This window comes from Apodemus sylvaticus, chromosome 17 (genome assembly GCF_947179515.1).
Source record: "Apodemus sylvaticus chromosome 17, mApoSyl1.1, whole genome shotgun sequence".
NCBI classification, from domain to species: Eukaryota; Metazoa; Chordata; class Mammalia; order Rodentia; family Muridae; genus Apodemus; species Apodemus sylvaticus.
This window is the reverse complement of record NC_067488.1, coordinates 44,438,817-44,463,396: the sequence shown is the minus strand read 5'-3', so window position 1 is coordinate 44,463,396 and position 24,580 is coordinate 44,438,817. Positions and strand designations below refer to the sequence as shown.

The window sequence follows — 24,580 nt, the reverse complement described above, 5'->3', positions numbered from 1 at the left end:
TCACTTAGGTGGGTAGATGGGGGTCTCTGACCATGTGGGTCTGTCTACACATGACTTCTTCAGGCTGCCACCGCAGGTAGAAGCGCTTCTAGGCCCAGGCTGGGGAAGCCGTCCCAAGGCAGGCGGGGCGGGGCGGGACACTGGGAAGAGTGGGGGCGGAGCTCTGCCAAAAGGGCGTGGTCTCAGAAAGCCGGCTGAGCTCACGCACGTACTCACGCGCATGCTGCTGCTGTGGCTCAGAGCTCTGTGCCGGCGTTTCCAGCATGTTCCCCGCCGCGTCCCCTGCCGCCAGGTGTCCCGGGGCGCGAAGGCGAGCAGAGCTGGGTAAGGCGGGTGGGACGGAGCTCAGGCGAGACAGGGCTCAGCGACTTGCCGAATCCTTGTGCCGGGTCACACCAGACACGTTGGGAAATTCGGTCACCCATGTGATTGCGCCTGGGCCTCCAGGCTGCCGCGTTCAGTTTGGAGGAGGTCTCTTTGGAGTGTGGTTCCCAGATTCCCTGGTTGGTCTCAGGCCCACTGCACGATTCCTACACTCGTCGTCACGTGGCCTTAGCTTTCAGTACTCACCTTACGTCACCAGCCTACGCCCGCTGAACTTCCTAGGGGTTGGGATGGCTGTCCAGGTTGAGATCCTGCGTGAAATTCTGGCTTTTCAACCTTTCCCTCGTGCACCAAGGTTCCCGGAAGCACCCAGCCATCTCTCATCACCCAGCGTTGTGGGATTGTTGTTTATAGTGCTTGCGGAGGGGGTGTCCTGGTCTGATCGCAGGAGTGGTGGTGGGGTTCACAGTGAAGATAGCCCTTCCAGGGCCAGCCTTTACCGCTGGCCTGCTGACCTGCTTTTGAAAGCTCAGTCCTGGGCTGGGGCAGCTAAGCTCTTAGGCTCTAGAAATTCTGTGTGTGTGTGTGTGTGTGTGTGTGTGTGTGTGTGTGTGTGTGTGTGTGTGTAGGGGGAGACAGGGCTGTCCTGCCTCTCCAAATGGGGCTGAGTTGTGGCCTCTAGGAGATGCAGCTGGGCTGCAGACGCACAGCAGGACATCGGGGTAACTTGCTTGATACTCTTCTCCAGTAGGACAAAGGAATGTCACTCGTGCCACAGTAGTTGTTTATAACCCCAATCTCAGTGTCCTTGTCTGTGAAATAGGGGTGGCCGTAGAATCCGCCTAGCAGTTTGGGTAATGAGTTGGGGGACATTCAGTGCGGGTTCTAAGGTGCTTGTCCACGTTTTATGATGTCGGATTGGGCTGAACGCTGGAGGAAAGTTGCCTGAGTTGTGTCATGAAGCACTTACCCATCCTGCGTCCGACCTGGTGGGATGGCGTTTGAACCCCTATCCCTGGGAACCTTTGACCTCCACTTTTCTCTCTTTCCCTCCTGCATGGTTCATGGCCCCCCCCCCCCCTCACCCCTCGGGCATCCAGATCCTGGCTACTTTGCCAGAGTTTCTCTGCTCACAAAACCCAGCCCCGCTCCTTATGGTCTCAGGGCACACCCGGGAATCGCTTTCTGGCTTAGGACCTGGTCCCTTGTCCCCTGACCTCCCCACCTATGCTCACTTTCAGCCACTGTAGCTCCACTGCGCCTGATCCCTTCTTTGCAGGAACAGCGAGAAAGGTCCTTTCAAAAATACTTGTCACCCAGACACGATAGGATATACTTATAATCCCAGCACTTGGGAGGGTGAGGTAAGAACCCTTCAAGTTTTCGGTTAGTTTGAGCTACATATTCTCAACAAACAAAAATAAATTGCTCTTTCCTTTCCTGAGCCTTTTCTTTCCCAAACCAGCCCCTTGCCCCTCATAGGACACACAGTGGAGCCAACCAGGCCCTCCAGGATGGCTGCCTGGGAGCCCAGCACGTGCCTGGGAACCCCACCCAGGTTTTAGGAATGCTCATCTCGCTGTCTGCCTCCTCCTGTCCTGGCTGATGCTCATGTGTCTGTTCTGAGTCCTTATTGCTAAGAAGCCTCCCCTGCCCTGTCCCATCTCCCAGCATCTCAGCATCCAGCTTACCTTGGTGTCTGCGTCCCAGGACCTGGTGCAGTGCTGGCCTGGGACAGGCTCAGATGAACAGGCCGGGAGAGTGCATGTAGTTAGGTTGGGGCTCCATGCTGGACCATGAGTCCTACTGGCTCCAAGGTGGGGCTAACCTGGGAGTCAATGCCCTGGGCTGGAAGGATTGGGAGAAAAAATGCACGGACCTTGCAGGGAGCCGGCCAGGACACGCCATGTTGGTGCTGTCAGAGTTATGCCACACCCAGTGCCCCCTTCTTCAGAAGCCCCTGAGGTGCCCTGCCTCCAACCCTGCCCTCACTTTCCTCTCTGCTTCTGGGTATTATCAGAGTCATGTCCGCCATCTTCCCAAGCCTCACAGGCAGGGCTACCTATACCAGCCACACTCTTTAAAGATTTATTTATTTATTATATGTAAGTACACTGTAACTATCTTCAGACACCCCAGAGGAGGGCATCTGATCTCATTACAGATGGTTGTTAGCCACCATGTGGTTGCTGGGATTTGAACTTAGGACTTTTGGAAGAGCAGTCAGTGCTCTTAATACCAGCCACACTCTTAGTTGCCAGGTGTGACGGCTACACCTGTGAAGAGATTTCAGAGGGATGAAGCTGGGGATCCCTCGAGCCCCAGAAAAGGGCACCACCCCTCTTTCTACTCAGCTGGGTCCCCTGAGTTTGTACCCTGGCAGATACACACTGAGGTATGGCTGCCTGTCAGCTTTTGCCCCCTCCCCCCCCCCCTTTCCAGGCATTGTCTTCCTCCTATAAAGCTTTGGCCACAGGAAAAATCCACAAAGCAGAAGACTTGAAGGCCTGCGGCCTGGTGTGAGGACCGTGCTCCATGTCGGTGCTCTCCTGTCTTTTCAGGTGGGAAGAAACGAGGAAGAGCAGTGTGAAGTGGCAGCAGCTGGAGCACAAGGGCCCATACTTCACCCCGGCCTATGAGCCCCTTCCTGACGGAGTGCACTTCTTCTATGATGGTGAGGGCCGGGGGTGGGGTGGTGGTGTGTGTGTGCGCGCACGTGTGTGTGTGTGTGTGTGTGTGTGTGTGTGTGTGCGTGCGCACGTGTGTGTGTGTGCGCGCGCGCGCGCGTGCGTGCTTGCGTGCATGTGTGTGTGTGTGTGTGTGTGTGCGCGCGCGCTCCCGAGACTGGGCTGCCTGGATGCTTTGGGCTGACTTTCTCTACATGGTCAGTATGCTGCTGAGAAGGTTCTCTGACCTTCCCAGCAAAGGGTGCAAAGTCCTCTTCCCTGCCTGGCTTTCAGAAGTTCCTGACAGATTGGCTGATAGCTGGGGTCAACCCTGGAGTTCTCCGGAAACTCTGTGTGTGTGTGTGTGTGTGTGTGTGTGTGTGCGCTACTACAAGGAAGGAGGGACACAGATTAGTGCTTCAGGGACACAGATTGTTTCCAGACTTGCCCAAGCTTGGGTGAGCTGCTTTGGTCTCCCAGGCTCTCCTCTGTACACTCCTGGTAAGAGGCGGTGCTGGAAAGGCGGCGAATGTCGTATATATCCTGGTCCACTTTGTTGTTTTTGGCATTTTGAGACAGGGTCTCACTCCGTAGCCCTGGCTGGCCTGAAACTCTTGATATAGACCAGGCTGACCTTGAGCTTATAGATGTGTTCTGCTTCTGTCTCCCAGTGCTGGGCGTAAAGGTGTGGGCTACCAGACATAGCCCAGCTTCTGTCTGTCTGTCTGTCTCTCTCTCTCTTTCTCTCCCTCTCTTTCTCTCTCTCTGTCTCTTTCTTTTTTTTTTTTACATTCTCAACATTTTTGTTTTTTGAGACAGGGTTTCTACATAGCTCTGGCTGTCCTGAAACTCATTGTGTAGACCAGGTTGGCCTCAAACTCACAGAGATTACGTGCCTTTGCCGTCTTACTGTGTACACACATGCTGGGCCCATACACACCTATGATGTGACCTCCATGGTGTGCTTTGCGGAATCCATTTTTCTTTTTCCATCGTATATTACGTGGGTTGTCACCTGGCAGGCCCTTTACCCACACACGCCTGTTCTGAAATTCTTGTCTGGAAACCCTTCAGACATTTTGTTGAGAGACATCTCTTAGGGGTAGCCTTGGCATCTACCCGGTATCTGTCTAGGCTCCTGTGCAGTGTCTGTCACACTGACCTTTGCATGAAGTCACTGAACATAGAGGGTTAGCTTACAGTTGCCCACATTCCCCCCACTGTGACACGTCAACTTTTATTTTGTGCCTGTACTTTTCTATGTGGAAATTTGTGGTTTTGAATTACAAATATGAGGGCCAAGGGTGTAGCTGTGGTGGAGTGCTTTCCTGCATGCATGAGGCCCTGGGCTCATCCCCAGAACTGCAACAAGATGGAAATGCTCTTTTACAATGTGGGTTTTGTGTTTTGGACCATCAAGATGATTCCATGAGGGAAGACACTTTCTATCTCAGCCTGGTGACCAGGTTTGATCCCTGGGACCCACATGCAAGGCGAAAACTCACTCCATAAATCTGACATCCACAGGCACTCCATGGCATGTGGAGTGCCCCTGTGCCCAGTGTGTGGTGTGTGCACACACAATAATAATGAACTGTGCATGCTGCTTCTCCACATAATATAAACTCAGTAGCAAGAAGCAGCATGATAAAGAAGCCCGTGGCTGGCGCTGTTGCAGACCCCAGAGTGGCGTCCCTGGGATCCTGTGGCCATGACCTCCCCCAGGGGCTGGTCACTTTTAACTTAGGAGTGTGCTATAGACTGAAGTGGTAGGTTGTCCCGCCTGGATGGGGCCTGTGGCTGCTCCTCAGTCAGTGTGTGTGCTATCTACAGGCAAGCCGGTGCAACTGAGCTTGGCAGCGGAGGAGGTCGCTACCTTCTATGGGAAAATGCTGCATCTTGAGTGTACGACCAAGGAAGTCTTCCGGAGGAACTTCTTCAGTGACTGGCGGAAGGTGTGTTTCTCAGCGGCCCCAGCGGCGGCGGCAGCCCTCTCGGTGGCCAGCGTTTGCCCAGCATGGCTGGATCCAAGATGGCAGTCTGTGGTGACCTTGCCCTGGGGGCTCCGCTAACAGTATCCAGCTCTCAGAGTGGGAGGCTGGCACCGTCCAGGGGGTGTTTTCTGCCCCATGAAAATAAGCACACAGTATGGAGGTGAGAGTATTGTATCAGGTTTCTTTCTTCCTTTATTTTTAAAAACATGGTTTGTGTGAGCCTGGTCTGCTCCTCATATCTTGCTATCTAGCAGCTACAAGCTTGTACCCCTAGCGTTTCTCCAGTGACTGACAGCATTGCGCATCTTTTCCTGTACCGTTCGTCATTTAGATTTTTCTTTCTTCTTTCTTCCTTTCTTTTTTCCAAGACAGGGTTTCTCTGTGTAGCTCTGTGTGTCCCTTTGTAGACCAGGCTGTCTTGATCTCAGAGATCCACCTCTCTCTGCCTCCTGAATGCTGTGTGTCCCCACTGCCTGGCTTGTTTCTTCCTTTTAATGTATGATTGCATAGAGGAGACTTCTTTGTTGTGTGGTGTGACCAAGATTTGAATTCTCTACTTCTTTTCCTATGTCTTCTGCCTGCCTGTAGTTTGTGGTATGTGGCCTGTCTGCTGTGCCTGTGTCTGTCCCTTAGCAAAGTGCTTCGTTCTGTATTTATTGAACAGTTTCAGACAAAACACATTATTCTAGGTCAAGGGTGTGTAAGGGGGCATGTCAAAATATATAGTTTAAGATTAAAGCTGTACGTTATCTTGGGTTGTAGAAGCTGAGGACTTGGGAAACCCGTGGTGAGGAATTCTTTTAAAGGCAGGTTAAACAGACCGAGCCCACAGTAAGACAGCAGGTTAAGTATGTCGACTTTTATTTATGCGTATGGGCATTTTGCCTGCATGCACACATAAGTGTACCATCTGCACGCCTAGTGTGGTAGATCCCCGGAACTGGAGTTGCAGACAGCTGTAGGCTGCCGTGTGGGTGCTGGGAACTGAACCCAGGTCCCCTAGAGGAGCAGACAGTGCTCTTACCCACGGAGCCATCTCTGTAGCCCTGGGTACATAGTTTTAAATGATTTCAGAGTGTGACCACTAACTTGGTCACACATTCTGGCAAAAGTTCAAACCTTCGAAGGCAAGAGAGAGTTTCAGAAAAAGACATTACCACGTATGATTGTTTACCTGCATGTATGTACGTGCACTGTGTGTGTGTCTGCTGTCTGAAGAGGCCAGATGAGAGCTTTGGATACCCTGAAGCTGGAAGTACAGGCATTTGTGAGCCGCCTGCCATGGGGTGGGGGTGGGGCTGGGGGAGTGGGAGCGTGGGGGTGGGGGCTGGGCACTCAGGTCCTCTGCAGGAGCAGGAGCAGTTCTTGGCTGCTGAAACACCTCTTTAGTCCTGTGTATTTATTGCGGCAAGGGTGGCCTCTGACTTGTTATATAGCTGAGACTGACCGTGAGATTCCATCCACTGGAATCCCAAATGCTAAGACTATACGCATGCGCGTCACATCTTTCTCCCTATTACAGTTTTAATCAGAAATATGACGCCAGCATTTTGGCTTCTATTTTCATTTTTTTTAAAGATCTATTTATTTTTATTTTATGCGTATGTGTGATTTGCCTGTGTGTGTGTGTGTGTGTGTGTGTGTGTGTGTGTGTATGTGCGCGCGCCTAGTACCTGGGGATTCCCTGGAATTGAAGTTACAGATGGTTTGTGAGCTCTCTGTAGGTGCTGGGAATTGAACTCGGGTCCTCAGCAAGTACAGCCAGTGCTCTTAACCATCTCGCCAGCCCTCTGTATTTTTTTTTCTTTTTCTCATATTGCAATGGAATCACCAAATTATGTGCTGCTGTGATTTTAACCATTCTCTCCAAAACTCTTTCCTGGGATGTAATGACTTTTGCATCAGTAGTTAGACGTGGTACCCGGGGACGGAGAGGTGGCTCAGTGTATAGCTTTCCCTAAGTTAAGATCCTAGCACCCATGTGACAACCGCCTGTGACTCCAGTTCCAGAGTGTCTGATGTGTCTGGATTCTGCAGGCATGTGCTTTTATGTGCACATGCCCACCTCCTAACCCCCAGTTGAAAATAAAAATAAATCTTCATAAACCAAGTGGAGCCTCCTGGAGGTATCCAGGCCCTGGTGGGCCCTGCCTGTCGGGTGGGGCTCCTGCCCTGTGAGAGTCCTGTGTTTGTGGGAGGGGCATCAGCCAGGCCCTGATACCTGGCTGTCTCCTCCCTCTGAGGAAGCAGAGATCAAGTGAAACGCTGCCCTCCAGCTCCCAGGGGTGAGAAATGATGCAACCTTGAGTATTTAGTTGGAGAAGTATTTATAGGCTTCTAATTTAATTTTTAATATTCCGTTGAGTGAATTTGCGGTGATTTAGCCAGTATTTTATAGCTTTCTTTCTTTCTTTCTTTTTTTTTTCATTCTTTTTTTTTATTTGATGTATTCTTTATTTGCATATCATATGATTTCCCCTCTTCTGGGTCCCCACTCCCCGCAAGTCCCATAAGCCCTCTTCCCTTCCCCTGTTCCTCCATCTACTTCTTCCTACTTCCCTGTCCTGGTATTCCCCTATACTGTTGCATTGAGTCTTTCCAGAACCAGGCGCCACTCCTCTGTTCTTTTTGCACATCATTTAATATGTGGATTATTTCTTGGGTATTCCAAGTTTCTAGGTTAATAATCCACTTATCAGTGAGTGTATACCATGATTGATCTTTTGAGACTGGGCTACCTCACTTAGTATCATGTTCTCCAGTTCCATCCATTTGTCTATGAATTTCATGAATTCATTGTTTCTAATGGCTGAATAGTACTCCATTGTGTAAATATACCACATTTTTTTGTATCCATTCCTCTGTTGAGGGACACCTGGGTTGTTTCCAGCTTCTGGCTACTACAAATAGGGCTGCTATGAATATAGTGGAGCATGTGTCCTTATTACATGCTGGGGAATCCTCTGAGTATATGCCCAGAAGTAGTATAGCAGGGTCCTCCGGAAGCACCATGCCCAGTTTTCTGAGGAACCTCCAGACTGATTTCCAAAGTGGTAGTACCATCTTACAATCCCACCAGCAGTGGAGGAGTGTTCCTCTTTCTCCACATCCTCACCAGCACCTGCTATCTCCTGAGTTTTTGACCTAAGCCATTCTGACTGGTGTGAGGTGAAATCTCAGGGTTGTTTTGATTTGCATTTCCCTAATGATTAATGATGTTGAACATTTCTTAAGGTGTTTCTCAGCCCTCCGAAGTTCTTCATGTGAAAAATCTTTGTTTAGCTCGGTACTCCACTTTTTAATGGGGTTATTTGGTTCTCTAGGTTTTACCTTCTTGAGTTCTCTGTATATATTAGATATTAGCCCTCTGTCAGATTTAGGGTTGGTGAAGATCCTTTCCCAATCTGTTGGTTTACGTTTTGTCCTTTTGACAGTGTCCTTTGCCTTACAGAAACTTTATAGTTTTATGAGGTCCCATTTGTCAATTCTTGATCTTAGAGCATAAGCTATTGGTGTTCTATTCAGGAACTTTTCCCCTGTGCCCATGTCCTCAAGGGTCTTCCCCAGTTTCTTTTCTGTTAGTTTCAGTGTGTCAGGTTTTATGTGGAAATCCATTTGGAGTTAAGCTTGGTACAAGGAGATAAGAATGGATCGATGCACATTCTTCTGCATGCTGACCTCCAATTGAACCAGCACCATTTGTTGAAAAGACTATCTTTTTTCCACTGGATGCTTTCAGCCGCTTTGTCGAAGATCAAGTGACCATAGGTGTGTGGGTTCATTTCTGGGTCTTCATCCTATACCACTGATCCGCTTGCCTGACATTGTACCAATACCATGCAGTTTTTATCACTATTGCTCTGTAGTAAAGTTTGAGGTCTGGGATACTGAATCCCCCTGAAGTTCTTTTACTGTTGAGAATAGTTTTAGCTATCCTGGGTTTTTTTGTTATTCCAGACAAATTTGAGCATTGCTCTTTCTAGCTCTATGAAGGATTTTGATGGGGATTGCATAGCTTTCTTTCTTAATTGTCCCTAGAGCGCAGTCGTCATCATGCCAACATGGATAAGTTGCATAGGACGGGCTCTCCAAGTGGAGCTAGTGGGTCAGGATTTTACCGCTTTCATTACCAAAACGTTAAATTACATTTAGCAAGAGGTTTCCTTGGCAATCCCCGCACCACCACCCACTGGGTTCATAGTAGTAGAGTCCATTACTGTTGGCTGGAGACTGGGGCTGGTGAGGTTCTGTTACTGGGAGCCTGCCTGAGGCAGGCCGCTGCGTCAGCAGACTCTTTGGCCCCTGATGATTTGGGGGGCATGGGAAGGCCTTGCCTTGGGGAAGGAGGCGGGTTTGGGGGCTCACTTGGGGATTTCATTTGGTTTTTTTCTGACAGAGTAAGGCTCAAGGTGTGAGTCAGGGTCACAAGCCTGAAGCTGAGACTACACACACTCCCCTCTCAGCTGTCCCTGTATGTCGTGGGTCTACCTTGTCACACATTCATGCTTTTCCATGAGGCCTGGAGAGAGCTGTTTCGGGCTGAGGTCACATGGCTTGTTCCCAGGGCTCCACTGTACTCCACCTGGTACATTAGTTGTTGGAGGCTGAGGGTCTAGTGGAATGGCCTCGGCACTTTTTGCAGAGTGCAGTTGGTCCCGTGTTTGTGGTTTGTCACTGTGATCCTGTGCAGTGGCCCCCACGTGTGCGTGGACTCCCTGTGCCGTAGGGAGGCTCCTGTAACTGAGCACTGAGCGTGTGTTGCTGGTTTTGCTACAGGAGATGACAGCTGAGGAGAGGAAACTCATCACACACCTTGACAAATGCGACTTCACGGAGATCCATAGGCACTTCATGGAAAGGGCTGAGGCCCGCAGGACCCTGCCCAGGGAGCAGAAGCAGGTTGGCAGCAAGTTCTGGGAAACTTGGAGGTAGCTGGTGTGGGTTACACACTGCAGGGAGCCCTTCACAGAGCCCTCCTCCCCCAAGTGGCCTAGGAGGTGGACCAGGTTCTGGGTGCTGTCACAGCAGGTGCTAAGTGATTTTAAGTAATACGCCCCTTTTAAAAAGGACCCATTTTCTTGGGGCACATTTGAAAGTACACTACCATTTGAAGGGTCAGGAGTGGCAGAAGGCCCAAGGGCAGGGATGTAGGGGTGAACTGGCCCTACTGTGCGTCTCCCCTCTGTTTAATGGAAGCCTTCCTCAGTTGACTAGTTCTTGGCCATCGCTTGCAGGGGGTTTGAGGTCATTCCAGGGCCTGCCTCATTTCCTCCTACCTTGAAGGCTACCCTACCCCTTCTGCTGGACGGTGACTTGAGCCGTGCGCCGTATGCTCCCCACACCTGCTGGAAAGCCAGGGGCTTGAGGCCTCCAGCGGCAGCAGGAGGGACCCTCAGTCAGCACAGGAACTGGGTCCTGTTTCAGCTTCTTCTTGCCTAATGCCCACATATTGTTTTGACTCAGAAGCTAAAAGAAGAGGCCGAGAAGCTTCAGCAGGAGTTTGGCTACTGTGTTTTAGATGGCCACAGAGAAAAAATAGGCAATTTCAAGACGGAACCACCCGGCTTGTTCCGTGGCCGAGGTGACCATCCCAAGATGGGGATGGTGAAGAGGAGGGTCATGCCAGAGGATGTGGTCATTAACTGCAGCAGGTATGTGGGGGTCAGCCTGCCAGCCTCTGTGGGTGAGCATTGGACCCTGCCTGAGTCTAGCCCAGGATGCCTACTGAGGTGACTTTTGTCCTTAGCTCTTTTTGGGTGGGACCCGTCACTGGATCGGTGACTGAAAACACTAGGTTCTGTTTCTGTGTATCCTGGGTTTTGCTAGAGCTCTGGGCCAGCTGGGCTGGTGTCTCGCCACCCAGGAGAACCGCCTGTCTAGCTCAGCAGGGCTGAGGTTCCCCTCCTGGGAGGTGTCCTCTACGTTTTCAGCATTTGGCTTTCTGAATGCTGGCATGTTGGGGGTGGGTTTGCTGTATGCTGCTAGCGCTCTGCTGCTAAGGCCTATGGCCTGTCCTTTGTAACCTCCCAACTTCAGTGACTCTGGGTGACAGCTGTGTGGCAGCCATCTGCTGTGTGAACTGAGGCTTCAGAGCTCTCTGCATAGAGAGCGCTGGGTCCTGCTTGGTCCTGGGGTGTGTGTGTGTGTGTGTGTACGTTAATGCCTGTGACTGTGCCACTGTGTATACACCCCGGCAGTGAGTGTACACGTTGGCCGTTCTTGGTCTAGGGAGCTTAGAGCCAACTCTGACGCCATATTTGCACAGTCATGTGACTAAAGGACACAAGTAGGGAAATTACCTAGAGTTGCTCATATTTAAGGATTAGAGACTCAAAATGATAACTACCCCTGTTTTACCACAGGGATTCTAAGATCCCTGAGCCCCCAGCCGGTCACCAGTGGAGAGAGGTCCGCTCAGATAACACCGTCATGTGGCTGGCTGCCTGGATGGAGAACATCCAGAACTCCTTCAAGTACATCGTACTAAACCCCAGCTCCAAGCCTAAGGTGAGAGCGTGGCCTTCCAGGGAAGCCCTGTGCCCCACAGCGCATGCGTCAGGCCCTCCCCTCTGTGCTGTTCCTGGGTGGCAGGCATGGGAGACCCCTCAGCCCTTCAGTTCAGCCTTTAGAGATTAACCGGGATCAGCCAGTCAGAGTCGAGAGCAGCTGAGACCTAGGCTGCGATCTAGCAAGCAGCTGAGTGGGCATCATAGTCCTGTCACATTTCTCTGAGGCCAAGCTCTGCTGCCCCTCCCCTTGTCCTGTTGAACCTGCCTGGGGCTGCCTGAGGTGGGGAGATGGCCAGTCACCTGCTCCGCACTTAGTAGGAACATTTATTGTCTTTACTTAGGGGGAAATGGATTGGCAAAAGTATGAGGTAGCACGGCGCTTGAAGGGGGTTGTGGACAAGATCCGTGCTCAGTATCAGGCTGACTGGAAGTCACCAGAAATGAAGAAGAGGCAGCTGGCCGTGGCCCTATATTTTATTGATAAGGTATAGCATGGGACCTTGAGAGCGGGGCAGCCAGGACAATGGTGGCTTCTCCGTGGAGCTGGCGCCTCCGTCAAATAGGTATGTGTGTGTGTGTGTGTGTGTGTGTGTGTGTGTATGTGTGATTGTGTGTGTGTATGTGTGTGATTGTGTGTGTGTGTATGTGTGATTGTGTGTGTGTGTGTGTGTGTGTGTATGATTGTGTGTGTGTATGTGTGATTGTGTGTGCACACGTGCATGCCACTGTGTATACGTGAGTGCTATGAGTGTGCCCCTTTGCCACAGACCACAGGCGTGACCAGTGTCTACCCTGGTCTAGCTGGCACTGCGGACAGGAAACGAGAAGGAAGAGGGGGAGACGGCTGACACCGTGGGCTGCTGCTCGCTCCGTGTGGAGCATGTCCGACTGCACGCGCCCTCCGCATGCGGCCAGGGGCACGTCGTGGAGCTGGACTTCTTGGGAAAGGATTCCATTCGCTATAAGAACCATGTGACGGTGGAGAAGCTTGTGAGTGCACTCACCCCAGTGACCATGTTCACAGTGGGGGCCCTGTCAGAACATGGCAGAGCCACAGTGATGTGTGGTGGTCTGGTGCACCTCCTAGTGTCTCTGTGGCTATGGGAGGAGGCCTAAGGGCCAGGGCTTACACACACACACACACACACACACACACACACACACACACACCTATTATAAATGGTTTGGTTTAGGAGACATGAAATCCAGGGTTTGGGCTCTAATTCCTTGGGAACAGGGGAAGAATCTGTTTCTTGTCTCCCTCTTCCACTGGTGCTCTGGCTGCCTCTCCCTGTGTGACTCCTCCCTGCTGGCCTGGCTGCTGCCCCCTGAGACTCAATGCCGCTGCTCCTTATGCCCCTCCTGAACACAGCTGCCTCCGTCCCATCATCTTCCACAATGCCATCCCGAGGGGCCACTGTGCTCTCTGTGACTCCATCCTGACAGTTCCACCTGTAGCTGCCCTGTTCCTACAGACGGTCACATTATAAAGTTCTAAAGGGGATTTGATGCCACCTCAGCACCCTTGGCAGGATGGGCAAACTAAAACCAAGGAGAGGCCAATGCAGTCAGTCTGGGCTATCTCTAGAAGTTGGCCTAGCCAGGAGGAACTGCACGCCGTCTCCTGAAAATGAGCAGAGGAGAGAGAGGTTGTTCTCCTGTGGCTCTGTGGTATTAGGTGTGTCTGATTTAGTCACAAGTACGGCGCCCTGGGTCACCTGGAAGGAAGTCACTATTGCTGGTAGTAGAGGGAGCTGGGAGTCAGCTGCCTGCTGAAGTCACTGAGTGGGTCTGTCGAGGAACAAATACCAGCTCCAGCTTTAACCTCATGGCTGTGGGTGAGTTAGCAGTGAGTGACCACATGCAGGGTAGTGTTGGGAGGCATAAAGACACAGGTTCCAGAGGGTAGGCCTGGCACTATGCTGGTGCCACCTCTTTCCAGGACCTGGTGTGTGCACCCCTCTGTCCCCCTCTGTTGATGTGCACGGTGTGATCTTTCTCGTCCTTGTGAGACATCCTTCCTGCTCAGCTAGCTTCTGCTCTAGAAGTCTCTGTGTGGCTAAGAGTTATGGTCTTCTCCATTTCAGGTGTTCCAGAACCTTCAGCACTTCATGGAAGACAAGGGCCCTAAGGACGACCTCTTTGATGCACTGACAGTAAGCATGCATATGTTTTTCTTTTCTTTTTTTTTTTCTTTTTTTTGGTTTTTTTCGAGACAGCCCTGTATAGCCCTGGCTGTCCTGGAACTCACTCCGTAGACCAGGCCAGCCTCGAACTCAGAAATCCGTCTGCCTCTGCCTTCCAAGTGCTGGGATTAAAGGCGTGCATCACCACCACCCGGCCCGCATTTGTTTTTCAAAGCAGTGATGGTGTCTTAAGGTTTCTATTGTTGCGAAGAGACACTATGGCCACCACAACTCTTATAAAGGATGGCATTTAATTGAGACTGGCTTATATTTAGAGGTTTGTTCATTATCATCCTGGTGGGAAGCATGGTAGTGTGCAGGCAGACATAGTGCTGGAGAAGGAGCGGAATGTTCTGGACCTGGATCCACAGGCAGCAGGAAATGAACCGCGAGCCACTGAGCCTAGACTTGAGCTTCTAGTGACTCACTTCCTCCAACAAGGGCACACCTCCTGATTGTGCCACTCCCTGTGGGCCTATAGGGACCATTTTTTTATTCACACTGACAGGCACTCGGGGCCTGGAAAAGAGTAGGGATTCAAGTCTAGGTTGTCTTCTCCCCCATTGTGTTGTTCTCTGTTCTGACCCAGCAGCTAGCTAACACGGCTTTCCTTACGCTCTCCGAGAGGCTGAGGATAGCCCATGACACTCGGCTGTTCACGACTCCTTTCTCCTCTCTGTGCCCAGACTTCCAGCCTGAACAAGCACCTGCAGGACTTGATGGAGGGGCTGACGGCCAAGGTGTTCCGGACCTACAATGCCTCTGTCACTCTGCAGGAGCAGCTGCGGGTGCTGACGCGTGGTGAGTAGGTCTTTGTCCCTGAGGGCTAGGCAGACTGTCCCCTGTGGAACACCTTGGCCCGCCCTAGGCATGAGCTGAGGCAGGACTGGACACAGCTGCCTATTGGTGGAAGAATGCTTGAGGTCAATCCCAGAGTTGGGGTGGCCTCACTCGCCCCTAGCAGGGAGGTGTCCTGCTTCCTGCTCCACCGCTTCTAGCTGCTGTCCCTGGTCTACAGTCTGTCCTCACCCTTCCTCCTCTAGGTAGAGCCTTGCTTCTCTTCCTCAGTCACTTTGGAAGTTCCTAACAGACCTCTGTGTCCCACCACTCCTGACCTCTTCGGTACCCCCGAACCCTCTCAGCTTTGGGTCCCGTTCCTTTACTGCCATGTAGGGACCTTTGTCTGCCTCCATTGTCTCGAGATGCTCAGTGAGGACGAAACCCACCCAATATCTGCTCCTCTGCTTCTTCCAGTGCAGAAAGGCAAGGCCAGTGCCCTCCACCTGTGCCCACACCGTTCCCTAAGCAGGGCTTCCTCAAGGAGATACTGTGACTGGTGGGCACAGGAACTCTCTGGTCAGGGCCGGGTGAAGACTCGGTGTCATTAAGTGTTGAATCCAGGCTATTCCCTTACTAAACCCAGGCAGCCATGGCCAATGACTGTGTGGCCCTGAAGAGATCTCTTATGCACCAGGGGCAGCCAGGCAGGGAGGGAACCCTTTTTAGAGGAACTTACTATAGGAAGCCAGAAACCGGGACTACTAGTAGAGCATCCTTGAGGCCCAGCCCTGAAGAAAAGAACTGCAGGGTCCTATTTCCAGTGGTTTTGTAAATCTTGTATGAATGGCCACCTGGTCTTAGAATTCTTCAGGCAGAAGCTAGTGCTAGAGCAGTGGCCACGCAGATGGGTGAATTGGTGACAGGAACCTGAGCCTGAGCTTCAGCTCTCAGGGATGTAGCTGGCGAGAACCTTGCTCAGTAGAGCCAGGTACAGAATACAGGGCCTCGGGGTGTTAATGATGAGTTCTTGTGAGGATCCTGGACTGCTCAGACAGCACTGCCTGGTCTTGGCCCTTAGAGCTTTCAGATTTCCCTGTTCCAGAAGGAAATGGCTAGGCCTGGGATGGTTTTGGGGCTCCTGTCTCTGACCCAGTAGGACATAGTCCAGCCCCCCCAGGAAAGTGAGGACTTGCCCAGGCAGTGGTGGCGCACGCCTTTAATCCCAGCACTTGGGAGGCAGAGGCAGGTGGATTTCTGAGGCCAGCCTGGTCTATAGAATGAGTCCCAGGATAGCCAGGGCTACACCAAGAAACCCTGTCTCAAAAAAAAAAAAAAAAAGGTGAGGACTCAATGCTGCCATTACCAGTTGGTCCTGGCTTGTGGGGCTTCTTAGGTAATTGACTTTTCTTCCTTAGGATTCTGTGTCATAGAAGGGACATTTGTAACATGTCCAGAAAGAGTCCTTTTAGGGCCAAGGATGTGGCCCAGCATACACTTGACTAGTATGTCAAGGCCCTGGCCTCTGTTGCTAGCGCCACCAAAGAATGGGAGGGAGGGAGGGAGGCTCAGAGCAGGTTGCAGCAGAGTGACCGCTGTCATTGTCTTTGCTCAGCTGAAGACAGCCTAATCTGCAAAGTCTTAGCTTACAACCGGGCGAACCGGGCTGTGGCGGTCCTCTGTAACCATCAGAGAGCGGTTCCCAAGACCTTCGAGAAGTCGATGCAGACACTCCAAAATAAGGTGGGTGGGTGCCTGCAGTGAGTGCCCCCCCATACTGGCTATTTCCCTCTCTTTTCTTTGTGGCATTTTGTGGAGGGCAGGGATAGTGCTGTGGGAGGCTGGGGCTGGGGACTTGGAATCACACAGGGCCGCGTCCTGGGAAGTCATGGGAGGAACCAGCTTCTAGGTTCAGAGCCAGCTTGGCTGCCTCTCATTTCCCTGCTAGGACACAGCCAGTGTTCTAGTTTGTGAAAGAGATCAAAGCAATGGGGATGTTGGATCAATCTGTGGCTGGTGCGGGTGGCGCCCTGGGGCCCTAGCGGTCTCTTGCCTTCACTCTGCTCCTGGTCAGCCCCGTGTGGCTTCATGGGGCCTTCTCCCAGGCTGCTCTGTCATTTAAGTTGTTTCAGAATGTAAGGCCAGGACAGGGGTGACACAGCTCACCTAACATTTGTGAGGCTCTGGAGTCTATCTGCTCCAACCCCCCCTCCCCCACCATCAAAAGCTGTTGGGCCAACAGCTGTAGACAGAAGTCCTCAGGACAGGTCTAGGTGGGGATGGAAGCAGCCGTGCATGCATTTGTTTCCTCACAGATTGAAGCAAAGAAGGCACAGGTGGCTGAGGCGCGGGTGGAGCTACAGAAGGCGGAGACTGACCTCAGAATCCTGGACCGCAAACCCAAAAGGTGTGTGTGTGTGTGGGGGGGGGGGGCAGAAAGCTGTGACCCTGCGGCCCAGCCTGGCTCAGTCTGAGTGTGGTCAGCCTTGGCCTTAAGATTCTCTTTAGCAGAGGCAGGCGGATTTCTGAGTTCGAGGCCAGCCTGGTCTACAGAGTGAGTTCCAGGACAGCCAGGGCTACACAGAGGAACCTGTTTCGAAAAACAAACAAAAAACAAAAAAACCCCCAAGATTCTCCTTAGCTCCTGTTGTGATTTTTGAAAGCTTCGTTGCTCATACACAGAAGTAATATAATTACAGTGCTGTGTAAGGCGCAGTCGTGGCCCTGGCTGCACACAGCAGGGTCACTGCTTGCCGGGCTCCCAGGCCCCTGTGGCTCTTTCTAATTTTTGTTTTGAGCAGTTGGTTGAGCTAATTTTCACGGCACACGTTTTACCCTTTCAAAGTGCCCAGTTCTGCTGGGCACAGTGACACCCTTGAAGCATTGAGGGGAGGGTGTCAGGGACAGGCAGATCTCTTATCCAGTCTAGGATACATAGTAGGTTCCAGGCCAGCCAAGTCTACATAGACCCTGTCTCAAAAAAAGATCAAAACCATGCAAACAACAAAACAAAACGAAATACACAGTTCTGAGAGATGTGTGGCCATTTTCATAGAAATCCTATATCCATCAGCATTCCCTCCCATCCCCCCAGCCGCAAGCAGCCCCTGTCTGCTTCAAGTCTCCTCAGGCTTCTCTGTGGCTGTGCTGGGCTTGGGGGGCGTGGCTGCCTTGCCAGGTGAGCCCACTGGTTCTTGTTTTGCTTCTGTCACTTCTGACTGTGTTGTGCCTAACACTTCAGTTCCATGGTAGTCTTCAGGTCTTGAATTCACTTTTATCTGGGGTCTGAGGATTTAGCCAGACTCTCTGGCACTGTGGGCTAAGAAAACATTTCTGTCCTTACTGAGTGCACCCTGCCCCTGTGTTGGAAATTGGTCGTTTGCCAGCGTGGGGTTCGGTTACAGCCTTTGGTTTTGTTCTGTTCAGCTGTGTCCTGTGTCTGTGCGAGGCCATCCTGGTGGCTGAGTGTGGGGACCAGGAAGAATGAGACTGCCAACTTTTTTATTTTCTTGTTTGAGACAGAGTCTCATCATGTATCCCAGGCTGGCCTTGAACTCACAGTCCTGCCTTGGCCCCCCAGGACTGGGATTATAGGCATCCACCACTGCTGCCTAATTCCTAACACTGTCTCTCTCTCTCTAAAGAGCCACAAACATTGTTGTGGCTACATGTTGACAGTTGAAATCCACTCCTGTCCCTATGCACTTAGGGTGGTGTTGTGCTTGCTGGTTATTTTGAAAGTGCCACAGCATGTGATACTGAGTTTCACCACACTCTGTAAGCACCTATAATCCTAGCTCTGGAGCTCAGGAGGGGCAGAAGTCTGAACCATTCTCGGCTACATAGCAAACTCAGGGCCATCCTGGGTTACATGAGAGCTTCTGTTAAAAAAAAAAAAATCAATATAATTTAAACTAAGTCTTCCTTAACCTCTCAGCAGACATTTGTAGTTTTTCAAGGAAAAGCTAATATTGTGTTTCCACACAGGTATAAATGGGCTTTTTAGCTCATATTTGGATTGTTCATGGCTGGGTTTGTTAGGAGTTCCCCAGTCCACCTTGGGTCCAGTGATACCAGGTTGCAGGCTCAGTGCTGAGATTGACCACAGCTGAGAGGAGCGAGCAGAGCACCTGGGCCACATCCAGGATTCTGTGGGAGCCCCTCTCTGAGTGTCCCTTCTGCAGTTCACAGCTGTCACCCGCTGCCCTCCCCCCCCCCCCACACACACACTCCTTGATCCATAGTCACATTCAGTAAACACAGCTGTGCAGATGCTTGCTTTCCCATCCAGAGGCCACATCTGGACAGGAACATTTTCACAGATGGGGCTTTAAACTCACAGGCAGGCTGTGTCCTGGGTGAAGCCAAGTGTAAGAGGGCTCGTGTGCCCAGCCCAGGAGTTACTCCTGATCACTTAGGCAGTGGCCAGTCCCATTTGGAACAAACTGTCTTCTGACAGCCACACGGCCTCCCCAGGGGAAGGCAGGATGTAATCAGGCTCTTTGTCAGAGGCTGCAAACTGCTCATGCAGGGGGCTGACATCAGCATTGAGTCTTCCAGGGCCGAGTCCCATCTGGTGTGCCTTGTGCTGAAGCAGCAGTTACAGGATCCACGTGCTAGGAATGGACACAGGCTGCCACTCCTGATTTCCCATGGTGGCCAGTGTCAGGCTCCCAGCCTGCAGGCAGCAGAGGCGCTCAGCTTAGGACTCCAGAGGAGCGACCAAAGTTGGTAGAGCTGCTGTGGTAGGCAATGCCAGGTTTAGGTAAGGACCAGGACCAACTGGGAGATCTGTGACTACCAGGACCCCAGAGAGGACCCCAGAGAGCCAAGTCCAGTCCTGAGCCTTTGTACCTCAACATGTTAGAGTCAGAATTGACCTGCTCAGAAAAGGGATCTCAGTCTAGAGTCCCCAGGCTTTGGTTGCCAGGTGGCCCAGCCCCAGAGCTCACTAGCAACCGACTCTACTTCTGAGCCCTGGGGGGGAATCTTCCTCTAGTCTGTCTCCTCCCAAAGCTTCCAGGAGGCAAAACTGTGGTCGGGACACTTAGGAAGACTTTTCAGACCTTAGCACTTAGGGTATCGGTTCCAACGCTCCCACCAGCTACAGAAGCCCCTGTGGCCTTTAACCCTGCCCCACCCCCCATCCCTGAGCCTCTTATGGCGCTGAGCCCTCTGTACTCATGACGTGAAGACTAAGTGTTCAGCAGTGTACCAGTTTTCACTCGTGTGCCTAGACATAGAATCTTTCACCCCTTCTTTTATTTGTTGGTTTTTTTATTTTGGGCGGGGGTGGTGTGTGGGTGTTGAGGTCTTATGACATAACTCTGGCTGGCCTAGAACTTGGCTATGTAGTCCAGGCCAGCTTTGAACTCACAGAGATCTGACTGCCTCTGCCTCCTGAGTGCTGGGGTGAAAGGCATGTGCCACCACAGTGGCCCTTCCCCCCAAGTGATCTTGACATCTTACTCTACCATTTTTTTTAATCTTACTTTTTTTTTTTAGATTTAACTATTTATTTTATATAAATACACTGTAGCTGTCTTCAAACACCCCAGAAGAGGGCATTAGATCTCATTACAGATGGTTGTGAGCCACCATGTGGTTGCTGGGATTTGAACCTAGGACCTTCAGAAGAGCAGTCAGTGCTCTTAACCACTGAGCCATCTCTCCAGCCCCCCTACCATTTTTTTAAAATTATGTATTTACTTTTATGTGTATGGAAGTTTTGCTTGCATGTATGTATGTCTGTGTACAGAACACCCAAGGAGACCAGGAGGGGTCATCAGCTCCTCTGGGACTGGAGTCGCAGATGGTTGTGAGCTGTCCTGTGGGTTCTGGGACTCAAGTCTGAGTCTCTGGAAGAGCATCAGTGCTGTCTTCTCTTTTTACCACTGTGATAATGCTTTGAGTCCAGGCACCAGGAGCGCAGAGGAGTGTTGGCTGCCGCGCTCTGTCCTTTCTTTTGCAATAGGACTTCCATTGTGTTTCAGAGTCACCACTGTCATATCCGCAGGGGCACATCTGGGTTGATGCCCAAGGGTGCAGCGTATGCTGGGAACTGAGCATGCAGCAAAGGAGGCAGGATCAGCAAAGGGGAAATTTCACAAGGGAAGGAAATGCCTGAGGACTCGGGCTCCTTGCTGGTCTTCTTGGCGCCACTAAGGGGATGACACTCGAGGGACTGCATGTGTGAGACACCATCTATCTGGAAAGTTTCTGAGCCCTCTACCATGAGCCAAGATCCAGACTTTAAGAAGGAAAGCCAGCTCGGTGTGAACTGTGTTGTCTGTCTGTGCAACGTGTTGAGCCTAATGAGCAAGGATAACAGGACCCCTCGTGAAACACTAATTCCAGGCACCACCCATAGGCCAGCCTGTTGCATGGGCTGTCCTGTGGGTAGCTAGCCACGCCTGGCTGAGGTGACTTTCACCACCCTGGGTGACCACTTACAGAAGCGCAGCTGCCGGTGGTCTGTTTGCCTCGTTGCCTGCTCTTGTAAATGGTTGCTTCTGCCAGAGTGTGTCCAGGTGGACAGTGACCACCCGTGCGTGAGGAGTTGCTCAGTTACTCCTGTCTGGCACGGAGGCCTTACGCTTCCTTTTCTTGGGGTGGCTGGACCTTCCAGAGCAGTGTCAACAGTCTGTGGGGGTCACTGTGTCTTGCATCCAACCCAAGAAGCAAAGCTTTCAGTTTCAGTCGACAGCATGATGGTCACTGCGTGCTTTCATAGCTTCTCTCGGGAGTTGCAGGGTTGCGCGTGCACACCTGTGACCGGGATGGGTGCTGGGCACTGTCAGGTGTTCGCTCTGAGATGACGGTGGAGTTTGTCCATTTCGACCCTGCACAGCACCGATCTGTTTCAGGTGTAAAGCCCTCGCTGCATTCCCATGGCGGTGATCTCTGCCCTTTAGCTCACGCGGGATCCGACTTTCTGTTTCGTTGCAGCTTCTAATCTGTTTCTGGAGGGATGCCTTTGTCTGGTTTGATCAGAGTAATGCTGGCTTCAGAAAATGAGTTGGGACATGCTTCCCACCCCTACTGGAGACCTGGTGGTGGCGGTTCTGTGGGCATTTGGTGGAGTGCTCTGGCGGAGCCCTTATGGGGGGCTTTGCTTTGAGAGAAGCTTTTAGTGATCAGTTTGGACTCTGTTTGACATCTTTCTGTTCAGGTTTCTTATTCCTTCTTGAATCAGTGGGTTCTTTTGTTTTTCAGGTACAGTCAGTGATAAGACTTTGTCTCCCCCACTCCTTTGCAATTCTGGGATGTCCTTGAACATTCCCAATCACGTGACAGTGGTTCTGAAGGGCTGAAGTTTTCTCCTTGCGACAAGCTTTCCCGAGGTGCAGAGCTCTGTCTTCTCACGGTGGCATGCTGCAGATGTCACTTAGACCAGGGGGCGTTCAGTGAGGCGTGCAGCTGCCACAGCACAGCTGCTACATGTCCCACGTGTCAACCAAGTGTTCCGCAGGGCATGAGGCTTCCTGCCTCCTTCCCTGCGTACGGTGGCCCACGGGTCACACTTGGCCCCCTGACCTTTCCGCTTGTGCTCTTGACAGTGACTCCGTCGTTGCTGGAGTGTGGCTGTCACTGAGCAGGTGGCTGCTGGGGCTCCCGCTGCAAGTGCAGAGCTTGAAGCGTTCCCAGCCTTTTGCAGCTCATTCCCATGCGTGTCCCTTCTTCCACATTTGTGTCTGGAGCACTGGTTCCTTGCATTGGGATCAGAGTACCACGTGGTGGCAGGACCATTAGCAGGTTGCCGTGGGCGGGTAAGGAGAAGGGTGAAGGGGGACCTCATTTTAAAATTTATTTTCTTTAGTAAGTTTTTTTTTTTTTTTATCTATTTATCATTTTATGTCTATGAATCTTTTAACTGCGTGTATGTCTGTGCACCATGTGTGTGCCTGGCGCCCAAGGAGATCAAAGCAGGGTATGGAATCCCCAGGGACTGGAGTTAGCCGGTTCTGAACTGCCACGTGGGTGCCAGACATTGAACTCCGGTTGTCTGGAAGGGCAGCCAGCGCTCTTAACTGCCCAGCTAACTCTCCAGCCCCATTTATTTAAGAAGATAGGAATAAAGGCTGGACACCTTCTCTAGCCTCAGAGGCATCTGTTCCTGTTGCCTGTTGTTAGCCTTGCCCTGGAGAAGGCTAACAGGACCATTTGCAGGAGGGAGGTGAAGGTGGGGCAGAGGCGGCAGCGATGGCGACGTGGGTCTGCTCTCTGCAGCAGGCTTAGGCATTCCCTCTTCCAGCAGCGTCCTTCAGAAGCAGCGGCGGTTACTGAAGCTGGAGGAACAGCTGGCCAGACTGTGCGCGAAGGCCACAGACAAGGAGGAGAATAAGCAGGTGGCCCTGGGCACCGCCAAGCTCAACTACCTGGACCCCAGGATCAGCATTGCCTGGTGTGTAGGCCTGAGGGCTCTAGGAGACCCCAGTACAGTCCCATAGGTGCCCCGTCCTATACCTGGCCCTGTGCTAGGCACAACTTCTTGCGACAGGGATCTCCTAACTGGATGGCCCTGATGCCTCCTCAGTTCCTGAGTCTGAGTCCTCTTGTCTTTAGACCTCTTTCCTCTGAGCTTTGGGGTGGCTAGGACTGCCAGTACCCTGTGAGCACTAAATCACAGGAGTGCTTGGTCTGCCCGCTGGGTTTGGGGGGCAGGTTGGGCCTTGCTCAGTGGCTCCCTAGGCCATACCAGGGATGTCTTGATACCTGGGAGAGTGGATCTGGATGGCACAGGGTATCTTGGTCACCCTCATGTGCAGAGGCCACCATCTCTCCCCACACCTTGGCCCCCAGGGCAGGACTCAGAACTGATGTTGTTACCTACAGGTGTAAGAGATTTGAAGTGCCTGTAGAGAAGATCTTCAACAAGACCCAGAGAGAGAGGTTTGCCTGGGCCTTCAACCAGGCAGGCGAAGACTTTGAATTCTAAGCAGCCTCTTTGCCACTGGAACTTAACTTTCTCACTGTGAAGCAGTATTGCAGTTTTCTATAATAAAATGTTGGGGGAAGGTGTTTGTCATTGTGATCTAGAACAAAGGCCCCACAACACCGACCTTGGAAACACCCTAAGCATGGCCTGAGTCTCCCAGCAGCTGCTTCCAAGCCCCCAGAGGAGTGAGGCTTCTGTTTGAGGAAAGAGCGGGGGTTGAGGGGGGTGGGAGTTGGGTAGGGGGTTTGTCTGGAGACTGGGGCCTCTGGGACCCATCACTATACACCTTAGCTCGACACAAGGCTGCAGATGTACCTACCTCATCGCAGTTCCCAGTGGTAATTTTCAGTTCCTGCCTCAGCCAAGCTTAAGATGGAATCCAGGACTCAGCATGTTGGTAACATGTGCACGGCAAGCACACGTTACCACGGCTCATACCGTCAGCCATCCGTAGCCTTCAGGTCATGTCTTTCTGCCTCAGTTTAGCAGCCTTGTGTCCTTCCAGGTCTTGTCCTGCTCACTGAGTTTCTCTGCCTGCAGTTGTCTGCCTCTCTGCACCAGTGCCCTCTCCCTGGAGTTCTGTATCCCACTGCATGAATTTAAGAGAAGGGCCGACTTCCCTTGCAAGCAAACCCCATGACAAGCCCAGAGGACTCCATGCCTAGGATGCTCTCACAATGGCTGGTATGTGCCCATAGTAGCAGCCAAAATTGCAGGGCTCAGCCAGCAGGATCCAGCTCTTCCATATCCTTCCCCTCCCCCATGCCAGGCCTCACTGTGCTTGGACAGTAAGAAAAGGGAACCATGGGATATAGGAGGTAAAGGCATCAGTGCGGGGCTCAGGGCCCAGGGAGGAAGCCAAAGCAGTGTAGGCTTGGCTTCTCCGAAGGCCTGGCACAGGCTGAGTCAGTGCGGCACTGAGCTGCACCCACCATTTCTTGGGAGGCAGAGGCAAGCAGGGTCGGGTACCAGAATCTCCTCCACTTTGCCTTTAGTTCGGGCTATCCTCCCATTCTCAGGACCTCAGTGTGTTAGTTGTTCTTGGATGGGTGTGGCAGCCCCTGCCTGTGGGCTGCTCGGGAAGCTGCTGTGGAGAATTGCCTTGAGTCCAGAGGCAGAGGCCAGAGAGTGTGATGATACCTTGGCTTCAAGGAAGGAAGTCTAGAGCGGGCAAAATGAAGTAAGT

At 52.0% G+C, this 24,580-nt stretch overlaps 1 protein-coding gene across 6 annotated transcripts; it reads left to right on the top strand.

The window, feature by feature from the left end:
- Positions 1-182: 182 nt before the first annotated feature.
- Top1mt (DNA topoisomerase I mitochondrial) lies at positions 183-23,473 on the top strand. Of its 6 annotated transcripts, none has more exons than XM_052161331.1 (14): positions 183-324; positions 2,886-2,998; positions 4,824-4,945; positions 9,761-9,883; positions 10,451-10,635; positions 11,347-11,491; positions 11,835-11,978; positions 12,295-12,483; positions 13,581-13,649; positions 14,366-14,480; positions 16,072-16,199; positions 16,772-16,863; positions 22,714-22,860; positions 23,292-23,473. In XM_052161331.1, the coding sequence occupies exons 1-14, from the start codon at positions 221-223 to the stop codon at positions 23,392-23,394; spliced, it is 1,779 nt and encodes a 592-aa protein (XP_052017291.1). In that variant the 5' UTR covers positions 183-220; the 3' UTR covers positions 23,395-23,473. The 6 variants fall into 6 exon arrangements, with proteins under 6 accessions (XP_052017291.1, XP_052017290.1, XP_052017289.1 ...); XM_052161330.1 differs by having other exon boundaries at positions 22,711-22,860; XM_052161329.1 differs by having other exon boundaries at positions 10,448-10,635.
- The last annotated feature ends 1,107 nt before the right edge of the window (positions 23,474-24,580 follow it).